Source organism: Falco cherrug, chromosome 2 (assembly GCF_023634085.1).
Source record: "Falco cherrug isolate bFalChe1 chromosome 2, bFalChe1.pri, whole genome shotgun sequence".
Taxonomy (NCBI): domain Eukaryota; kingdom Metazoa; phylum Chordata; class Aves; order Falconiformes; family Falconidae; genus Falco; species Falco cherrug.
The window spans coordinates 70,405,946-70,420,777 of record NC_073698.1 but is presented as its reverse complement, the minus strand read 5'-3'; the positions used below and the strand labels follow the sequence as shown (position 1 = coordinate 70,420,777).

The 14,832-nt window shown below is 39.2% G+C and overlaps 1 protein-coding gene across 4 annotated transcripts in view; it reads left to right on the top strand.

Annotated features, from left to right (window-relative positions):
* EIF5B (eukaryotic translation initiation factor 5B) overlaps positions 1-14,832 on the top strand; it is a 39,240-nt gene that overhangs the window by 4,164 nt on the left and 20,244 nt on the right. For 3 of the 4 annotated variants that reach the window (XM_055702157.1, XM_055702158.1, XM_055702155.1), the window contains exons 2-6: positions 12,347-12,472; positions 12,560-12,644; positions 13,051-13,702; positions 14,166-14,386; positions 14,566-14,716. In XM_055702157.1, the coding sequence (XP_055558132.1) occupies positions 13,201-13,702; positions 14,166-14,386; positions 14,566-14,716 (874 nt within the window). In that variant the 5' untranslated portion in view covers positions 12,347-12,472; positions 12,560-12,644; positions 13,051-13,200. Of the gene's footprint in view, positions 1-11,045; positions 12,200-12,346; positions 12,473-12,559; positions 12,645-13,050; positions 13,703-14,165; positions 14,387-14,565; positions 14,717-14,832 lie in introns of those variants that run through there. The other variant, XM_055702156.1, reaches the window with a different exon arrangement.

Here is a 14,832-nt window from a genome sequence, read left to right as displayed (position 1 = left end):
GCCTGCGCTCCTCTCCATTGCATCCTGTGTCTCCACTTCTCAAGGCTTCTGCTACCATACTAACCCTGTATTTCTTTACACTATGTCATTGTTGTAGAGTTGTGAATATCTCATTCTATACAGAATAACTGCTTGTTACTGCTATCTACGTAAAACTATGGCTGCAGCGTGCCTGGGTAAACAAGAGTAGAACCAATTAGGCATAGGCACCTGGTCAATTAGAGAAACTGCTGTCACAGCTAAATCAAGTAATAGTTGCAGGCAGGTCAAGAAAAGTTCAGCCAAAGTAAGCCTGACGGGCTTCAGTCCTGAGGCCTTGCAAATGCAGTACAGAGCTTATGGACTGCTATTAGCAGTGGGAATACTACGTTACAGGGCTGCACAGTTGTATGGCAGTGGGTTGATGTGGAAGAATTCAGAGAGATACATGTTTGAAAAGAAGGACAGGATGGTTAGACTGGGTGTATTTTATAGCAGGGAGTTTGAGACAATGGTAGTGAGGATGGACCTGGAGGGCCAGTAATGTTTTGGAGTAGGTTCTGTCTGCAGAGGTACCCTCATCATCTGGTACTCATGGTTCTGACTGGCACCCCTGTGAACATCAAGCTCCCTTGAGGGAGAGGCTGCATCATTCTTTCCATCTGTAGCTTGAAGTTGGACTTTGACATCCCTCATCAGTCTGCTATTCCATTCCCAGTAGACTGAGAGAGGAATGGCACTGTATAATCAAAGGCTTCCAGTCAGTTTTGTCTCCTGCATCTTCAGTTCTATGCTATGCCATTATTTCCTCCTTCTTTTCCTTTCCTTCCCCCCTCAATTATGTTACAGGTGCAATCCCTTACATCCCTTCTGGCTGCAGCTCCCAGAGCATGTGGCAGCTCACAGGAATGACTTGCAGTGCAGAGGAAGCACATGGGAAGATGCAGGTGGTCTGTCTGTGTTGTGTATATTGGTTTGAGAATTGGTGTGACAGGAAGGAGATTTTCTGCTTGTCTTCTGATACATACGGAGACAAGTTACAGAAGGTACAAGTAATCTTTACTCTGCTTTTCTCTCCTGACCACCATACCTTTGACTTCTGTTGTCTAGTTTCCTGCTCCCTCGCTTCTGCTGAGTAGAGCAGAGTTGTAGTGGTGAGTGTTGATATATGTCTGGGAAGCATGCTGGTAAATGAACGTAAGGATGAATTTTGTCATGGGAACAGGGTGTAAGTACAGAGGGACAAGACCCTGAGTGAGATGATACCTATGATGAGCAGGGAAAGAATGGGAATGCAGGACTGCTGCCTGTTACAAATACAGATTGCTACCTGAACAGATACACCTCCAAGTCTGTTCCTACTATGCCAGCACCTCTGTTACGCTCTTCTGGAGCTCTGTTACTGACTCCTGCTGCTTGATTGCTATGCATCTGTCAGTGAAGAACATACTTAGCTGGAGTGGCCAGATATATAAACACTGTAGGAAGAACTCAGTGTGGCGTGTTAGAGGTACTTCGTAAAGGTGGAGAGCGTGTTGGGTCATAAATAGCTCCTAAGCCCTATGGAAGTTGCTTCGGTTGTTTTTTCTTTGGAATTTTTCTGATTGTGTTGACCACTCATTTTCAAATGGAACTTCACAGCAAATCTTTCAATAAAAATGAGGTGTCTGAATTTTCAGGCTTTCCTGATTGAAGAGCAGGTGTTCCAATGTGCAGTCTAGCTCTTCCTGGGAATCATGTATTATGCTTTAGTTCTAGAGCTGTAATGGCAGAAGGTATGCCAGGGTTCTACCGTGCTGTCTTTGTGAATTTAGTATAGGATTTTTTTTTTAAGCGTGTGGGAAGAAAGGCTGTTTGTAATCTACAGAACTGTGCTTTGAATTCAAGCATCAAAGCAGTGCTGTAGACTTCTAAGTAAATGTGCTATATGCTGTATGTTACAAATTATTTCCTGTCTGGAACATGGATCTTTCTCCTTGGTGGTGTTGCTTTTTCATGGTTTTTTCCTCTTCTCCCAGCTTTGTCATCTTCCTCTTCTCTTAGTAGTTTACCTTAGCTTCTGGTAGGTAGTCTTCAGGTATGTTTATTCCTGTGCCCTTTAATATTGTGAACTGTTGCCTAGGCATACCACTCTGATCATTCATGCATATTGCTTTAGAAGTTATGGGTGCCAGCTGTGATTCTGCAGCCAAGGGTGAGCACTGCTGCTAAAATAAGACTTACAGTGCTGTTGCTGATGCTATATATTTCTTTCTCTTCTACAAATGAAATTGCTGGCATTGTCTAGTAGTCATTCTGTTTGGCCCATTTTTTATTAGTGTGTTAAGTAAAATCATCTTAATATTGTGTAGGAAAGTTCTGTGAAGGCTAGAAAGCCTGCAAACACTTGTAGTTCAGAAACATTCTGTACGCCAGAATATTTACAATAAATGTCTCTTATCAGCTTCTCAAAAATACTTCCACAAGCTTTGGAAATGTCATCTGGAAGATGCCAGGATTTTGTACTGAAAGATGGGGTAAAATAATGTACAATAATTTCTCCATTACAGAAGTTTGTTGGCCTGTTCTATGCAAATATATGTTACTGTTTCCCCCCAAACCTATTGTTTTTAACACAGACATTACATATTTATAGGAAAACTATTTTTAAGTAAAACATTGTAAAAAGGCTGTGAGGATCTTCAAATATTTGCAGTAATGACAACATAAATGAAAAAACTGCAGTATGCTAAGTAGACTGTTAGAAGCAGCTTTTCTTGTTGAAATCTTGAGTCTCTTCGTCTTTTACTTTCATGAAGGCATCTAAACCTTATGTATAACTTCTAGAAAAAGTATGAAAATAGTACGTTGCAAGCCAGCAGGAATTGCGGAAACTGTTCTTCTCATTCTCTGAGGATCTCTGGGAAGCCTTGCTCAGAATAGAGAGTAATTTAAACTTTGCTGCTGTTGTTGACGCTTGTCATACCAAGCCAGGCAAGCTGACAGCTCTACATACCTTGCCAGTTTTGTTTTCATTAGTATTGTCATGTTTTTCTGACTCTGGGTTCAGGTGCTTAGCTGTGCACTCGTTCTGTGCTGTTCATTGTTAATGAGCTGCTTAGGAATGAAGGTTACAGTTCTGGACAAAACCTCCAGTTTATAACTTTTAATACTTGCGTAGTATTCCTTTTCCTCCTCTCTCTGACTACCTCCACAAAAATAGACCCCAAGACTGGTAGAGGAAGTAATTTTTCTGCACACAAATTGTGTGCACATAATTAAATCAGTCATTAAGTTTGTTTTGCTAAAAAAAGTACAGTGCAGTCTGGTGGGTGTTCTGGTCTGAAGCAGTTGGTATCTTACAGAAGATAGGTGTTTTGATGATCCTGGTGTTTGCAGTACTGATGACTTATTCTTACTGCATGTAAACTCTTTTTTGTTCTTTTTCAATGCACTTGTAGAGGTTTTAAACATGAATCTGTTATCTTAATATTGAAATAAGTTTCTTTAGATACATGCTGTAAGATGAAGTATTGGGGTTTTTAATTATAGTTAATGTAGATGGGCATCCTTTGCCCTTCAGAATTATAGACAATCTAAAGTGTATGTCATGAGGTGTTCTAAATGGTGTTGATGTGATGTATTTTCATTTTATGCAATGAGATAGGATATGGAAGTTGTGAAACACTGGACTTGGAGGTAATTTCTGTTTATCTTTGAACCTTTTCTAAACAAACAAAACCCAAAAGAACTAGAACCAGCATTCAGTCTTCCCTGAACTTTACTTAGTGTTCCATATTCCATGCTTTTAGTCACCTTGTTCTCTTGGGACGTAAACACTTAAACTGAACCTTGAAGAACTATTTTCTTCCAGAGCTCTGTGTTGCCAGCTACTAGCCATAACAGAAGCTTTGTATCTTGAAGGTTTGCTGTATCTCTGTTTGAACAAGAATTTTAGGTTGTGGTGAGCGTGCTTTTTTAATATTTCTTTATTTAAATAAATCTGGTTTGTATAAGGGAGACTTTCTGTTTCTCTAGCATCTGTGGGGGTTAAAGGTTACGCTTTCTATGTCTTTTTTTCAGAAGATCTTGCTTAGCTGATAGCTAAGCCACTCTTTCCCTGGTCAAACTTGAAAGAGAAGGCATGACTCTTTTTAATATTAAAAATGGAGTCATTGTGTTGGGAGCCTGAATAAAAAGCAATTACCCTTTTAGTCAAATTTTACTTCCTTGCTGTCTCATGTAATTAGGTAGCTTCACCTTCCTTCATCTTACTAGGGAAAAATAGCTAAGGTGTAGTTTCATGTCACACCTAACTCAGATGAGCTGTCAGATATTTCAAACCTTGTGGTCTTGCTCTTGCTGTCCCCAGCTTCATGCTGTAACTGCTCCCATTGCACTGGATTCAATGCTTATGTGCTTATGTACGACTCAGGTGTGTGATTTGGTCTGCCTCCAGAGAAGGGTTTTCTGCAAGGACTTGCAGCCACAGGATTGCCTGAGCTGATGTGAGGGTAAAGTGTGGCTGGGAATAGGGACGGACATCACTTCTCCCCTGCCCCATAGTTTGAAGAAGAGACAAGAGGAGAGTGGTCTTCTGCCGGGGCTGTGATTTCTATTATTATTTTTTTTTTTTCAAGTACTGTTAGCTGCAGTGGTGGGTTGCATAGCTGGTGCTCCTGTGGGCACTCCTTCACTTCATGGGCTGAGGAAGAGTGCAGTTTATTCTTTCCTGAATTTCAAGCTGTCTCAGGCATATGTAACTTAAATGTTTTCAGTAGGAAAAACAAGGTAGCTGCTTCTATCCTAAAGAGAAATTTGTGGTGTTCACGTGCTTTGATAGGTAAGAGTGAGAAAAAGGCCACAGCTTTGTTTTCATGTTTTGAATAGCCTTGCTGAGCCAGCAGATGCTTGCATTTTGAATTTCATAACCCACTTAAAGAACAAGTTGGCAGTGCATGGTTTTGAATAACTAAACCACTTTGGAAGTAATTATTTATGTTCTGTAGTTAGCCAGTTGCTCTAGAGTAACTTTTTTTGGAAGAAAGAATGCCAATTTATCTTAATACCTACAAGTAAACCGAACTACAAATATGCTTTTCAGCACTGGTAACTTGCTAATATTGGATAAGCTTGTATTTAGAAAAGTATCCTTATTACTGGGCTTATGACCTGCATATACGGAGGATGGGTAAGGCGCTCTAGGGGAGTAATGGTAAAGAACTGTCTAAAAGTATTAGTTATACTTGGTCTAAACTATTGCAAAACCAAATGTATGGAAACAGATGGTTCAGCTTCTTTTCAGTCTTTTTGAAGGTCAAGGGCTTTTATTTACTCTTTTTCTTTAAGCAAAAGAAAATGACTTAATGACAGTGATGTTCCTTTGAAGGTGGTTAGGGCTGGTGGCATGTAAATGATGAAACATCTTCAAAGTTGCCTCAGCAAAAATGAGGCTTCTGATTATGCAGGAATGTGGCCAGTGAGTTCGCAGTAGTGATGCAACTTTCTTGCTGTGTCGACTTACTGACTTTTCTGCCCCATTCACACGAATGTGGAGTTCTTTTAGTCTGTTTATAACTATACAGCATTTTCTGACATTTCAACTTCATCTTTATGGAGACAGCTTAAACCCAATCTTAATTAAAATATTTTTAGTGTAATTTGACTTAGCTTGTTATCTCAGTTAGCTGTAAGGTGAAGGCAAGCTTTAGTAATTATATTTGTGTCCATCAGTGCAGTGTATCATAAAGTACTTGTAATCTTTGATTCCCTGTACCCTTTAGTTTCAACAGGAGAGTGTTATCCTGTAGATGTTGAATTTCCAGTAGTTAAGGCCTTGTTCTCATTTTAACCTGAATTCTTCCATTTATTTTCTTCAGTTTCATTTAATTTCAACAGAATCAAATTGCTATAAAAGAGAGCAATTCAGCTCCTTTGTATAGTGCTAATTCATTGCGTTGCTCCACTCTTTCAGCATGTGTTTTGGGGCAACGGAGCTGGTGAAGGGTCTGGAGCACAAGTCTTATGAGGAGCGGCTGAGGGAACTGGGGGTGTTTAGTCTGGAGCAAAGGAGACTGTGGGGGCAGATCTTACTGCTGGGTACAACTATCCAAAAGGAGGTTGTAGGCAGGTGGGAGTAGGTCTCTTCTCTTAGATAACTGTTGACAGGACAAGAGGAAAGAGCCTCAAGTTATGCCAAGGAAGGTCTAGATGGGATATTAAGAGAAAATTCACTGAAAAGGTGGTCAAGCATTGGAACAGGCCGCCCAGGGCGGTAGTGGACTCACCATCCTTGGGAGACATTTAAAAACACATAGATGTGGTGCATAGGGACGTGATTTAGCAATGGACTTGACAGTCCTGTGTTAACAGTTGGCTTTGATTTCAAAGGTCTTTTCCAGCCTAAATGATTCCGTGAATGAATTAATAGTTTTATTTGCTCTTTATCTTATTGCTACCTAGTTAGGATGCCATCTCTGTCACGTGTAGATCACAGTGCGTATTTATAATGGAAGTATTGCTCTGTGTTTGGGGAAATGTATTGTAGGCACTATCATAAGTGTACTCTAAGTAATAATTGTGTGTGGTCTTACAAAGAGTATGAGGAAACCGTGCATATTTGCTGGTGGTCTTGCTAATACAATATGCTTGTCTGTTATCAGAGAGTATCTGTGAAATGCTGCTAGTGTCAGATGGCTTGCAAAGCTGTCCTTAACTAGAACCTGCACGGAAAGTTGGAGGAGCTTGTTTGGCAAGGAAGGGCAATTATGTATTTCAGCTGCAGAAGTTCACTGAGGAAAGAAAAATGTTAAAAGTCTATTGGCTCTTCTATAGCTGTAGCCCTGTATTCGGCCTTGTTTTCTGGGACAGTACTTGGAAAGTCTTTCAAGTTTCTATGCCTACATATGTCTGTTACAGAGATTATATTGCATGCAGTATCTGTGCTTAGTATGGAGGCTTCACGCTGTGAAAATAACTAGTGATGAATTTATTAACTATGCCAGTACTTGGAGTTATTTTTTTAACCTTCCATGGGAGAGAAGTGCTAGATAATTAAATGTACTTTTAACTGTTCTGAAATACTTTGTTAGGAAGCTTTGATGGTTTTTATCTAATTTCAGAATTGTAAGTTTAAATCTTGATTTGGAGCATGAAAGCTTCTGTTCTGGTGAGATTTGCACTAGTTAATACCTATAATATCTCAGACTGCAAAAGAAAAGGTAAAACTCCAAAAATACATCTTGCTAATTGTGCACAAGTGTTAGAAACAATGAAACTTTACAATTTTTTTGTAGGCAAAATGGCAAAGTATGCCCTTAAAAGACTAAAGTAAACCCTACTACGTGGAAATTAAGATTAACATAAGCTTGAGTATTTGTAAATCAAAGGTTGTGTTAGGGTTAACTCTGGGCTCTTGATATTGGGAATTTCCAGGTTCTGGCTATTGCAGACCATTGCATCAGTAAAAGAATGGTGCTTGTTTCTCATGTTTTACAAAACATGCCACACCCCTCCTACCCCCCCAAATAAAGCCCAACACCTTAAGGTATGTGCTATTTTAGGTGGTGGTTTTCTTTTTTTTTCTAGCAGATGCTATGTAATAGCTGAGGGTTTTGTTCTGTGTGTTTTTCACTGGGGTTCTAGCCTTCAAGATTGTTTCCTTGCTGTACTGGCAAGAGAAACCCTGTGATGTTTTTTTCTACAGACTGTGCATCTACCAGTCACGAGGTTTTTCCACTTTTCTGACTCAATAGCTTGTAACTGTGTGGGATCTTATAAGTAGGAGAGCTACTGGCTATCTTTTTACATCTGACTGAGCAGTGGTAGGTGACAGCTCTTCATTTATTTCCTAATTTTGCTTTAATCTTCACACTGAAAATGTTTAATGCTTTCACTTATAGGCAGGATATGGGATTGTAGCTTATTTGTCACTGGTTTTGCTTTAAATGTAACATGAGTAGCTTACGTTGTGTTTTGGAGTGTTGCTTTCTGTTGCTGGCCTGATTTGATGCTTTGGTTGCTTGAGAGATGTTGAATTTCCTTTGCCCATGCCAGTCTTAAAAATCTCCAGACACTTACTTGGGATGATCTGGGTATATTTGATCCTGGTTTGGTACAGAGTGGTGTGCTAGCACAGTGTTTAACTAGTCACTCAGTGAATATTCAGGAATCTATTCATCAGTGGCTTTTCCCTATGTAATGCAGGTTTTCAGTAGCCTATGCAGACAGCTGGTACTGGAGCCCTTTTTGGGCAACAGATGATTTTTTTATGTAGTTTCTAGGGCAGTAAGGTCAATATTTTTCACTATAAAGTATATGAATGTTTCTATGCTACTTTAAAAATGCTTGGGAATATTTTGAAGTTTTATATTGCTGTAATCCTGCTTCAATGGCAAAAGGCAGTGAAATTGTGTAGGGTAAATGTAGTTTTGGTGTTTGGTTTTTTTTGAATCAGTGATGTAATTCTAAAGAAAAGTTTTGCTTGGTATCTGAAATGTGGTGATCTCTACATACTTGTTATTGATTACTGCTGTCTCCTTTAATTAGCCTGGCTGCTGTGTCTTTTCCCACTGCATAGTTTTGCCCTGTTTTAGGCACAAGCCTCCATGGAGGAATGTCTGCAGTCATTTAATGTTTCGGGAATTGCTTGTTTAGGTTTGAGTGAAACACACACAACTAATGCTTGCTGTAATTTACTGCATTGAAATGCTGTTTTAGCAGTATCAGAACTCTTGTCATATCTGGCAGCAGAGGCTGGAATCAGAAGTATGTGAGTAAGAAAGGTGGCTCAGGCTTCACTTTTGAAGCAGTGACAAAAGGAAATGGGGGAAGTAACTCCTTCTCAGCAATTGTAGTAGCGCTTGGGTTTGTTTCACACTCTCCAGACCTCCTTGAGCCTTTTGTGCTGGAGAAACATGGGGGTTATCTCTGTATGTGAATCTGATCAACAGCAAGCCTCCTTTGGGTCCAAAGCATTATGAGCTCGAATGGCCTAAGGTAGCGAGGTGGTGAAGTCTGTATGTAAAGTCTTCATGTGAAAGCAATTTGAGGTCAGAATTGAAAACTGTTGGAGCATGCTGGTGCTTTCAGGTTCCTGTATCAGGCACGGTTTGGACTCTTCTAAAGGCTGACTGGAGGGTCAAGAGTGGCTGTGTGGAGACATTTTGGAGGACTTGGAGGAGGAGGTTCCTGCAAGTGTTCAGGTTTCTGAAATGTGTTTGGGGACTGCTTAAAGTTTACAGGAAAAAGTTCTTAGTTGTATCTTTCAATGCCAATAGGAAAGAAGCTCTCCTGTTATGTATCTTACGTCATAAGGAACCCACTGCACTTAAGAATTTCCCAGGAAGAGAGGGAGGGCACCTTCTCAATCTTCTTTTCAACTTTCTTTTATTATGAAATTCTAGTGGAATATTATTAGAGTTTTAAAAGGTAAGTGAACTCAAGGTCAGTATGGGAGTAAACTCGTACTAATGGAAGCCAGTACTTGAATTCCATGGCTTTCCAATGATATTATTGCTTTACAGTTTTTAAGAAGAATCATAACTTTATATTGCTGTATATATAAGTGCATACAGCCTTAATTTTACTTTTTACTTCACCGAGGCTCAAATGTTTTGAAGCTTGCTGTGTAACAACTTAGGAAGTGGAAATATGGTGGAAAGTATAGATTTCTCAGAAACCATTGACTGTTCAGCAGCAGAAGCCAAGGTTGGAAAGGCTCTGGTACTATATTTATGCCACTATTGTGACAGTTCAGGAGTGTTTGTTATTATTCCTAAACTATTATTGCTGGTGGGTGTTAAAGCTTAATGTCTGTGAATTAGTTTTTTCAGTGTTTGATGTGAGATTTCCCCCAACCGCCGCCGCCCCCCCCCCACCCCCCACCCCAACCCCAAGAAGTTTTCTTCTTCAAGGCTCAGTTGAAGTGAGTTGATTTAAAAACAAATCCCCACCCCCTTAAACCCTCTGTCCTGGAAAATGTAAGGTACCATAAGCATCCTCTTTGCTAGTAGCATAAAACCCATGCAGTTTATGTTTGGACATAACTTTCTGCGAAGTTGCAATGTGAAAAGTCAGCCTTGAGAATATCCATGTAAAATATAGGCTGTTTAAAGGCTTGGCTCTTTGATATCTGTACAGCCCTATGGTTAAGATCGTGTAGTAGTGGAAGTAGTAGTGGGGCTTGTATTTTGGTCTCTTCAAACTATTTTGAGCTACGATGTGACTTCATCTTCTCTATTAACTCCTAGAGCAGCAGGAGGAGGTAAGCAAGTGTGCTTAATAAACTGATACTCTGCACTTAATGCAAAAACCCCCATGAAGGCCTGTGTGTAGGCCTAGCTGTAATATGGTTATCTTGATATTGGGGCTTTAACTCTAGGTGTAGAGAGACTGACGTTTTTTTCAGCCGTCTATACTGTCCTTTGGTGCGCAGCCAGTTAAACGGCTTATAAAACCATCTCTTAAATTGCTGAAATACCAAGTCAGTGCTCTTTAATGTGGAAATGGCCAAAAAGTTTATTCTTTCCTCTTGAGGCAGGTGTGGATTGGTTTAGAAATCTTGCATTAACTATTTGAGTTGCATTTCTTTGAGAAATATATTACTTATCCTGTCAGCACATACATATTTAAGATGCATTTTTTTCTGCTCTTGACTAAAAGTAAACATCTCTGGTAATAAAGATGCAGTACAGTGAGGTGCTTTGTTGTGCCACCTTTTATTTTATTTGATAGGTTCAGTCTATATAGAAGAAAATTTAAGATCTTAAAAATACAAATAATCTTGGCCTGTAACTAAGGGAAGTGCATTGTTGCTTACCTATACTGTTGTCACACAGATAGCGTTTGGTGGCTGGCTTATGCCCAATATTTGGGATAAAATGGGTTTGTGAATGTCAGCATTCACTTAAACTTGTAAAATGATTCTCTCAGTCCTCTCCTTTTGCAAAGGGAAATACAACTGAGACTTGGTGAATTTAAGAATCTTTAAAGAAAAGCAAGTACTTAATTATTCCTTTATTAATATTCAGCTTCTGGGTTTGTAAATTAACAAGGCTGAAGCTCTGGTACTTCAGAATTTGCTAGTAGAATGTGCTAGAAGAGGTGTTGAATTTGGAAGAAATTTATTTCCCTTATTTTTTGGATATAGGTTCAGGTATTTGGTGAGTTGATCTTTATCTGTCTGATTTGTCCTTAGTGGGTGTTAATAGAGGCAATGAAATCATGAAACAAAAAAAGTTTTCTACCCACGTATCTATGAGGGAGTTAGAGGAGATATTAATAGCATATTGATTAAATAGTTTCTGAAACTGCATGCTGTGATAAAAGTAGCATCTTAATATTTGCTACTTTAATAGACCAGTTTTGGTCTGAGTACCAAAGTGTGAAGCAGGGAATAGGTAAGCCTCCTTTCTTACAGTTGTATTGAGTGTGATTAGGTGGAAAAACCTCTGGACACTAGACTTAGTCTTCACTTAATTCTCGTGGTACAAGTCAAGAAGAAAGTGCATCAGAATTACAGCTATTGATAAAGGACAGGAAAAAAGGCACTTCTCCTTAGTTGCAGATGAAGGGCTATTTATAGCAAGAAAGGAAAATGCTTTTGAAAGAGAAACTTGATATAATGAGCTCTAATGAGGAAGTGTGTATATTTCAGGTGCCTGGTGAGATTTCTTTTGGCTTTCTCTAGGTCTGGGAGAGGTAACACTAAGCAAGTGGTGGAAATGACTCCTTGGCAACTGCAATGGTATTTTTTTATGACTTGCTTTAGAATCTGGCTCAGAATCTGAACTGTGTCCCCCCCTCCCTGTGACTTTTTTTTTATTCTTATATTTCAAGAAAAGCTTTTCAGTCTGATGGCAGAGTATAGGCAACTTAGCATAAGTTGTAAGCTGTAAAGAACTTCAATAATACATTAGCTTCTATTGTTTGCTGAAGGGTGTTTAAAGGAGTAGATATGAGCTTCTTAATAGAATTTCCTGGTTACTAAATTGCAAGATTTCTTTTATTCTTCATTTTTACACTTTCATTGTGGAGGCTGCTTTCTTATCAATGACACCTACTGTGATTTGAAGGGCTAAATGGTTTATCTTTTGGAGGAACAAAATGAAACGGTCTACTTGCCTTCTTCCAAGAAGTTTTATCAAATCTGTTGCAAGAATGGAATGTGTTTTTACTGTTACACCTCCCTTCAAGCAGACATGTGAAGGTTTTTCCTTTTCATCCTGCTGTGTGGAATAAGGTAATGGTGCATAATGGGTTTTGCCCTTGCTTTGCTTATGTTTTGTGATTGATGTTGCATTTTGAAGTTTTCATTTGTGCAGATGGCTGCTACTTATGTAAACTTTGTCTGAACTCTTGATGACCCTGCTTTCCTTTTGCATTTTAGTGCAAAAGATGATATTGATATTGATGCCCTGGCTGCTGAGATAGAGGGTGCAGGAGCTGCAAAGGAGCAGGAGCCTCAGAAATCCAAAGGCAAAAAGAAGAAAGAGAAGAAGAAACAGGATTTTGAGTAAGTCTGGGTTTCTTATATCTGGCTTACTTTGTTCCATTATACAAAACCTGTTACTTAAGTACCGTAACTTCTTTCTTATTTTAGTGAAGATGATATCCTGAAGGAGCTGGAAGAGCTGTCAATAGAGGCGCAAGGAGGGAAAGTTGACAGGGAGCCTTCTACAGGAAAGGTGAACACTGAGTGAGAGGGAGGTGGGCTATTTGATAGGAGGTAGTTGAAATATGTGACACCTCTGTCCCAGAACAGTCCCAGTGTTGCAGTGTAGTTGGAGATCCTATGTGAAATGTGCATCTAGCATATATTATTAGCTACATTTGATCATATTTTCATAGTAAAGTCAATTGTGAAAGATTTTACTAGAAGTCGTGTCTTCATGATGGTAATTATTCAAAGACAACCGGAATAAATTTTAATTGTGGGCTGAGGTATGTGCAGTACACTCAGCAGGAACAGTTACTGCTTTCAAACGTTGCCTTCAATAAGGGAAATTTTACTTGACATATCTGAATGCTGCTACTTAGCTCACAATAGCAAGTAATTTTTCATGGCTGATTACTGAATTGTTTAATTACCAGGTTGAAAATGACAATGAAGAAAGCTTATCAAAACAAGACAAAAAAAGGAAAGGAAAGAATAAAAAAGCCAATCTGGAAAATGACTATGACAGTGAGGAAGTGGAAGATAAAGATAAAAAATCTAAAAAAACTCAGAAAGCAAAACAAGACATGCTTTCTGGCAGTGATGATGATGATCATGAGACACAGCTTAAGAAAGGCAAAGGGAAAACTCAGAAGTCAAATAAAAAGCATGATCTGTCGGAAGAAGATGAAACTAACATTAAGAAAAGCAAAGAGCGTGTGGGGGCAGTGTCTACAGGTGAGAGTGGTGACGAATCAGATGAAGTTTCCCAGTCTAGAAAAGGACAAAAGAAGATCCAAAAACCAAAGTCCACCCCTGCTGCTGAAAGTGGGGATGATGAAGAAGAACCTTCCTTCAAAGTAAAAACAGTGGCTCAGAAGAAGGCAGAAAAAAAAGAACGTGAAAGGAAAAAACGTGAGGAAGAAAAAGCCAAACTAAGGAAGCAGAAAGAGAAGGAAGAATTAGAAGGGGCTAAAGAACCCACAAAGCTGAAAGAAGGTCCAAAAAAAGCTGAAGAGAAAGCTTCTCCTGAAGTCACGGCAACCCCTGGCCTCGGGGAAAAAGGAGAGACTCCTGCAGGAACAGAGGGTTTGTAACTTGGTTTCTAAAACTGTAGTTTAAACATTGTAGCTCTTACAAGGCCAAATAGTTGGCAGGCAGTGGGGGTGATTTGTTGCTTCGTACCGAATGGGGAATACTAGACCTTTGGTAGCCTTGTCTGCCTCTTTGTGTTGGCTCACATGTGGCTGTTTTCTGGCCTGTCGTTCACCAGGTACATGGGAAAACAAAAGCCAGATGGTGAATTCTCATTACAATGTATGCTTACAGTTCTGTGTTGCAAACATAGTTTTTCACTTCCCAGTTATTCTGTTACTTCAGGTCCTGACTTTGTAACTTAAGAGACAGTTTTATTTTTTCATTGTGAAGTGCTTATGTAGTAGCCAGTCAAAATGTTCCTCATTTAGTGTTACTTATCATATGCAAAACATTAATTGTATTTACAGTATCTTTAAAATTTCTGGGATCTTTGAATGTATGCCTCTTTCTGTAGCTGATGACAATGAAGGGGACAAAAAGAAGAAAGACAAGAAAAAAAAGAAAGGTGAGAAAGAAGAAAAAGAGAAAGAGAAGAAAAAGGGTCCCAGTAAAGCCACAGTTAAAGCTATGCAAGAAGCCTTGGCTAAAATGAAAGAGGAGGAGGAAAGGGCGAAACGAGAGGAGGAAGAACGCATAAGACGACTGGAGGAACTAGAAGCAAAGCGCAAAGAGGAGGTACCGTGTATCTTACTCTGAGAAAAGAATAAGGGAGAGGGTAATCTTAACCTGTACCCTTGTTGGTGCAGTTTGTGGATTAGTCCGTAGTATGTTTCTCATCAATAGAGTATATATTTGGCCAGCTTTTTTGTAAAGCATAATTTAAAATTTCTGCATGTTTTTTAACCTTTTCCTAGGAACGATTAGAGCAAGAGAGGAAAGAAAGAAAGAAACAGAAGGAAAAAGAGAGGAAGGAGCGTTTGAAGAAAGAAGGAAAGCTTTTAACAAAAGCGCAACGAGAAGCCAGAGCCAGAGCGGAGGCTACTCTTAAACTACTCCAAGCTCAGGGTAAGCAGTAAAGTTTAATAATAATTAAAAAACAAAATAAGTTTTGTACTACTTACTGCTCTGTGTTTGTTTTTTCTCTCTGGAGTTAGGAAAGCAAATACTGAGTATTTCCATGT